The 7,487-nt window shown below is 41.8% G+C and overlaps 1 protein-coding gene across 2 annotated transcripts in view; it reads right to left on the minus strand.

Annotated features, from left to right (window-relative positions):
* The window catches only part of LOC104919629 (cadherin-4), a 220,216-nt gene extending 215,318 nt beyond the window's left edge, over nt 1-4,898 (minus strand). For both annotated transcript variants that reach the window (XM_019271354.2, XM_019271353.2), the window contains exons 1-2: nt 4,616-4,898; nt 3,173-3,284 (exon numbers count right to left, since the gene is read on the minus strand). In XM_019271354.2, the coding sequence (XP_019126899.2) occupies nt 3,173-3,284; nt 4,616-4,672 (169 nt within the window). In that variant the 5' untranslated portion in view covers nt 4,673-4,898. The remainder of the gene's footprint in view (nt 1-3,172; nt 3,285-4,615) is intronic.
* Between the last annotated feature and the right edge of the window lie 2,589 nt (nt 4,899-7,487).

A 7,487-nucleotide genomic window follows, 5' to 3' on the forward strand; every position in this document is an offset into this window, starting at 1 on the left:
GTGAGGGCAGCCCAAAACCACCAGCAACCCAAACAAAGTCCAAGGTCAGCAGAGTGGGCTCACTGAGCTGAAACCACCAACCCTGGCTTTCATTACCAGGAACAGAATCAACAGAGGAATACAGGGACACATGGGATGAGGTTACGTTAGCTGGCTCTGTTTATCTGAGTCAGTCTGGCCAGGGCCCAACTCATACTCTCTCGTCTGTGGGATACAAAATACTCCAAACATCGAGACAGCATCTATTGTGGAACCAAATATCAAACCTTCAAATTATTTTAACAACCGAGTACTTTTCTACACCGCTGAAACGGACTCTAACTAAATAGAATTTTTGCTACACATATTTTACAGCAGAGGAGTGGTGTGTGTGTGTGTGTGTGTGTGTGTGTGTGTATGAGTCATTCATCATTCAGCGAGTAACGTTAACCAGGCCTGGCAGAGCTTTATATCTAATGGTGCCCAGTGTGTGAGAGGGGTAAAGAGGGTGTCACAGTTCTAATGAAAACCAGTCATAAAAGACAGCAGGCGTCCTCAACACTGACTGTGTCATGCATACAGTACATGTACATACACACACACACGCACACATACAAACCTCTAACCCCTTTAAAACCCATTATCTCACATTCAAAATGCCTGCTGTTCCTCCGATGTTCATGTCCATGCTCATTTAAAACAGTATGATCAATTCAAATGCTCTAAGATATGAAACTCAAATTTTAAAATAACCATTAAACGTCCACCTTACAATCTACGAGCGCAAACTAAGCAGTGTCCTATTTTAATATGTGTTCCAGCCATTAACTTTGGTAACCGGCGGGGTTTTCCAAATAAAGACAGCGAATCAATTCATTCAGCAGGAACAAAGCCGGCTGTAAAAATTTATACTTCGAAATCTTCATCTGACAGTGTTTATCAATGAAAACGTCTTAGTTGGCCAGAACACCCAGCATTTTTAGGAAGTAATCTAATTGCTACTCATTAAAAGGAGATTAATCAAAAACAAAGTCGTGGAAAGCTGAAAATGACTCATGAGAAGACCTAAAATAAAAAATGACTAAATAAAAGTAAAGCACTGAGGGAATTATGAAAAAGTAAGAATGCAATAACAAAATAAAATGTATTTTATACACCACAGACAATATATCAAAGACAGTACCATAGAAATTGCAATTGAAATTGCGATTTAGCCTTGACTTTGCTCTCATATTTGCTGTTTCACTAACTGCACAAGTCTGTTACATTTTAGGCAATTTGGTACAACAACAATGTGAAATGTAACACTCCCCTCCTCCCTGCTGACCTCCTGTCTAGACCCAGGCATCCTCCCCATCACGGCCAAGGTCCTAGTTCTGTCCTTCCCATTATTCCCTCGGTGGCTAACATGAATATATATATATATATATAGTATGTTTGTGTATGTGTGTGTGTTAGTGGGTGTGTGCATGAGTGGGTGTCATTACTCCTGCCCCCATCTGACGGTTTTGGGTTAAACAATGTTATTATTAAAGCCTTTCCAGAGTAGCTTCCTGCCTCCCTCCAGTGACACCCTTACCAACTATAAATCAACTGCCTGAGCCCTGTAAATCACACACGATATGTGTGTTTGTGTGTGTGTGTGTGTGTGTGTGTGTGTGTGTGTGTGCGTGTTCCTGACCACTGCAGCTGTGCTCTCAGACGTACATGACGACACTGCAGCTGTGAGTGTGTGACAGCAAAGACGAGCACGTTATAAGCAAGATCCTTTCCACCAACACAGAGGAAACAAATGATGAATGTTAAATTACAGCATATGCTTTGAATGTGATTGAAGGGACTACTGTGAATAAATTACAATCCGTTTGTTTTATGAGTGGAGTCTGTTTATTTGGTCTGATAACACAGGATTGTTTGAAGCTGACTTTTGTGCAGCTTACGTTAGAAAAAAACAAATAAGTGTGCAGTAAAATCACACTAAAGCACCCTTTTGTTGGTGGTAAATTGGATTCCTAAAACTAAAAACAACCCTGTTAGACCACCAAAGATTAGTTTCTGTCTGAAAGAAGAAACTGAGGCAATTTCATCTCCCCAAGACCAAACCAGATAAATAATGCTCTCTGAAATAAATGGCTCCTGTGCGGCCGTGATGGCTCATTCTGTGATTGTTTGTGATTGTGTTGACACCCCCTGCTGGGCTGAAGACATCACTACCACACGGAGAGCAAGCTCACCACCAGCGACAATGTCCCATATCCAATCCCACTTCTAGCCAGGCTGCAGCACACTGAAGTTAATGAAACACTAAAATCAACCCGATACCTTCCTCCAGACTTATATCACTACAGCAAGGGACAAACAAAGATACAGACACAAGAGAGAAAACAACCAACAAATAATATAGTGAACCTTATTGTACTGTACATCCTTAGTCTAAAACTGCATGCGTGTGTCGGTGTGCACGCATACACTCAAGAGAGAGAGTCTAGACAGCTGTATCCCCGCCAGGTCTCTCCCTGCTAAGGAGAGTGAGAAATATATACTGTGCAGCTGCCGAAGACACAGTCGACCCACAAAAGAGCTATTGTGCGCCCACAGCAAAACAATACAGCTTAGCTGAGCTATGAGAAAAAACCATTGGGATCAATAGAGAATTGCAATTAGCCCACATTGGCAGGAGCAGTGCCAGATTAGACACAGGATGTCGATTCCATTTCCTGCACTATCGGGCCCTCAAACTTGGTTGGCTCACTGTGTAATTGGAGCAACACACATAAATACAACGGTAAGATAGTGCAGTGTGAAGGTGACTGTACAAGTGATGAAGACAGTGATATAATAACGCTGAAGTCAAAAAGCAAAGCTTAATTCTAGCACACAAAGAGCGACAGTCAAGCATGTTTTATATCTGCAGACATGAAAAGTGTGAAAAACGTGTTTGTGTGGTGCTTTGTCCTTAGTTACCAACAATTCACAGAATTTAAACTTTTACCTTTTCTTTTGCATCAATTTTCCAGATGTGTAAGTGCTACATCAATAATCTGAAAATGACATACATGACCTGGCATTGAAAGAAAACCCATCACCACACACATTTCTTTTCAGTGTCCTTAAGGCAGAGAGGGTGCTCGCTAACCCACACTGTAAATCTTCTTGACATGAAAAGAACTGACTAACCAATTAAAGATCCTACCTTTAAGTATGCCCTGGCTTTGCAGTACATCCCTTGAAATCAGCACAGAGTAGAAGCTTTGTGAGAAGCCAGCTCGGCAGGGACCTTTGGAAGCATGCTCCCCATTATTCCTCTGGAACGAAGAGAATACAGTGTAAGACATAGATAAACATGGATTCCATTGATTTCTTGCTTCTCTTTGGCTGTGAGCCTCATAGAAAAAGCAGCATATAGTAAAGCAGTTTGCAGAAATATATTCAACAAGTGCATCAAGTATATGCTCCTGGGTAGGCACATTGCTGATTAAATATTGTTTAATCTCTGTCTGACTGTATCTGAAAAAAATGTGCTGTGTAACCTGCTCCGTGAAAAAAACATCACATGATGAAATGGACCATTTTTAAGTATTGTGCTCAGGGTTAAGTGAGGGGGGGGGGGGAGAGAAAACTGCATGAATGCAGCAGAATTTTCTCACTGACTGTGCAGAGGTCCAGAGAATTAAGGAGGAACTGAGCAGTGTGTGTGTGTGTGTGTGTGTGTGTGTGTGTGTGTGTGTGTGTGTGTGTGTGTGTGTGTCAACTACTACTCAAACGCTCTGGAGAAAACTTTGCAGAAACATTTAGTGCTCATTGCTGGTTCAATCTAACCATCCGACCCACTACAAGTTAAATGTGCCCGTGCGCGCACGCACGCACGCACGCACACACACACACACACACACACACACACACACACACTCACACCAGTGCCAAAGCTGACTGGAGTCTGAATGAAAAGGAGGCATTACGCACGCCTCTTGGCAGGGAATAATGCAGGAGTAAAGAAAGAAAACATAAATCTTTGTATAATTTTCCTACATTTTCTAAACGTGAACAACGAGTTCAGTCACAAAAGAGACAGAGAGAAAGATTCAGGAGAGCTCGCTGCGCCGTTCAGAGTACCACAGGCGCCGACTTAATTCAGCCTTTATTGATTAAATGACGAGAAAAGGTTGAACGGCACCTTACAACTATAACTAAAGTTTAACTTAATGTGGGATTTTGATTTTTTGTTCAGGGAAGCACTGCTGGAAGAAGCGAGGCGACTACATTAGTTTGATAAAGAATAAAAGTACAATCCTTGGAGATTAAATTGTGCAGTCGTTTTAACTTGTGTTGCAGCCCGGTGCTGAAGGAGGATCGGAGCGGGCAATATTGGATCGTTAACTCTTACTTTCGTCTTTATTTGTTTTCCTCTTAAACAGTAAAATTCATTAGGGAACCAATTAGCGTACTTGTAGTGAAATAACGACCGGCGCTGCGCTGCAGCAGCACCGGCAGCGGCACCACACTGGACTGACACTGGACTCCATCCGACTACATGACTTTACTCAAGCTTATGTGCCATTGCTTCCACACATTAAAATGCTCACAACTCTTCTACACAGAACAAGCTGTACTTAGATAAAGGAGAGAGAAACCTCACCCAGAATGTGTCAAGAAGAAGGGCTGCTGTCAGGACCAGAGCGAAGTCAGTTCTCATCGTGGCGAGCAAGCGAGCCAGGGCTGCCTGGACGAGGAACCAGAAAGAGGGTCGATTCGTAATTCTTCTCCAGTAATTGTGTAATTCCGCCTGTCTTGGTCAGAGTGTTCGTTACGTCCCTCCTTGCGCCTCCGTGAGTGGTGCTGCAGCTCTGCCCCGAGTTTCTCTGAGCTCTCTCATCTGCAGGTGAGCGCTCCGCTCAGCACCAAGGCGCAGCCAGCGTCACTCTCCAACCCCTCCTCTCACCCGGTGCAGGAAAACTCCACACACGCACTTAAAGAAACACTCGTTGGAGCTTTGGATCAAACAACCACACCTCTGACGTCTTTCCCGAGAGCCCCAATATTTTAATCCATCTACTACGGCGACCTGAAATGCTGCGTAGTTTTACGGTGGCAACCGAAAGGGTCGGTAAACCATGAATCGAGTCTCTGTGCACGAATGTATGGCAAACTCATTAAGTACGGGCCAGGGAACTTCCACCGCTGCTCTACAAGCATGTAGTTTCAACATCTGATATGCACATTATTAGATTCAGACAGTTAACTCATCTAGCAGACGTGTGCAGCATTGAAAAGTTTCCATTATTATGATTTAAAAATCATTCAAGTTTAAATTTAGACAAGTTACAGAGCAGAGTAGCCACCCCTCAGGTGTGCAGTAGGTATATCAAATTACTTACAGGTGATCACGACTGAAAAGCGTGCAATAAACTCCCACCCACCACTCCTCTGTGCTCAGTCTTGATCACACTAAAAGAATTACATTTATAGGTTGTTCAGTCTGTCCCTGCATGATAATGTCATAAGATGAAATATCATTAGTGTATTTTTCTGCTAGGGCGGATTTGTTCTCTGTGATATTCAGACTTTAAGAATACACAGTCTGTCAGGTTTGGTTTAATTTAGGAATCCTTTTGACAAAGGGGGTGTTGGTGGGTGAAATTTAAAGACTTTATATGAATACAAAACCAGATTTGAAAGTTGACCCTGTTTCGGTGGGAGCTTCTGTTGATAGGCCATGATTTCCATTTTTATGACATTTATTAACCGAGTCATGGAATGTTCTACAGCCGTTTTCTGTTTTGTAGATATGCAATTAATGGTGTTGGACTTTGATTATCACACAGGCTTGCTTCACTGAACTCACTGAATACTCAGCCTACATTTTTCAACAAATCTAATACTGTCTGTCTCTGAGACTGAGATTGTAAAAGAGGGATTTCATCAAAAGAAAAGCTGAACAAAGGTTAGTTCAAAAGGTTTTCAACGTGAAGCCAAATGTCACACAAAAATGGAACTTCACTCACATTGAAGAGCACTTCCTTTACCAAAAAGAGATGTCTTTTGACTAAAAAAGGTCAACCGGGCCATGTCCAAGCACTACCTTACATCTGTGTGCATGCATTTGAACACTACCTCTACTATTAGCACTTCCTGTGCCTCAACAGTGTCTCATGGCTACATAAAACCTTCCCCTATACAAAAAGCAGAACAATATCAATGTTAGCCCGTCTGTCTGGCCTTTTGGGCTACTAATGACCTTTATATTCTGCTGTCTGTGATTGGCAGACTGGTCTCCATATCTGCTTAGTGAGCCAATGGGCTCTAATCCTATCAGAAAAAAATATGACTCTGCATTAGTGGGCGGCTGCTCAGCCAATTTTCTCTGTGTGACATCAAGCCATTTTACCACCTCTCTCATCCCAGTCCCTCGGATGAACACTCCCATCCACAGTCCTTTTTTATTTTTGATGGGCTCTGTGGCATGGTTATGATTTTTGTCCTGTTAAATGCTATGATTGGCAGGTCTCTCTCTGATTCTGTCACTCTGGGTGGTGTGTGTAGCCCAGAGTAAGTTTCAGTATGTCTTTCACCAGTCAGAAAATTTATACTGGATCATTCTGCAAAATCCTAAATTACATTATTTATTCAACCGATTTATTACTGTAATTTGACAACTTCAGTGTGGTTAGCTAAGTTTCAGCAAATAAAACTAGGTTAAGGCTTAAAAAAGTTTGTGGTAATGGCAAATGGTAATGTAGTCATGGTTTAAAATATGCTCTTTTTTTCATAGGTGTGGGTATATTGGCATTGAGGTGTGACTTGGACTGAAGTCTTTTTTTAAAAGACTTGACAGAGAATAAATTACCTGAGAAGTTCAAGACTCACGACTTAACTTGTGAGACGATAACGAATAACTTGCCTCTGTTCATTTTATGTTTTCAGTTTAACCCTCTGTGTCTGAGAAATCACTATTTCTATCACCATTAAAATAGATATATAAAATATTAAAAATGTTCAACTTTGTCAATGTTGACATTACAAGTGTCTGTTTAATGTTACACAGTGCAAGGACACACTGGTAATGGCATTGTCATGACTGGATGACAAACCTGTCAGTCAAGCAACTCGCAATGCTACCTAATGGTCTATGGATCAGATCAGATCATCATCGCACCTCTGTCAGGCTAAATTAAGAACATTATATTACATTTATTTAACTGAATGTCAAAAAAATAATATAATAATCACTCATACTTTTTGGGGTGGTGTTGGGGTTGCTTGATTGACCTGACTGGCCCAAGAAAACTTACATGACTTTGATGTTTGCTGAGCTGAGCCATGAGCAACTGAAACTATTCAAGACATGCTGGCACAGTGAGTCGTTTACACGGGATAACAGGTAAAAGGTTCTGTTTGTCTAAATGATGTGTTAGAGATGTGCTGGTTCACACGGACCAAAGTACAGCTCGTCACATGCACCCACCAGCTCACGGTGGTTGTTTCTGCTTGTATTACTGTATACCCCTCTG

This window comes from Larimichthys crocea, unplaced genomic scaffold, assembly GCF_000972845.2.
Source record: "Larimichthys crocea isolate SSNF unplaced genomic scaffold, L_crocea_2.0 scaffold97, whole genome shotgun sequence".
NCBI lineage: Eukaryota > Metazoa > Chordata > Actinopteri > Sciaenidae > Larimichthys > Larimichthys crocea.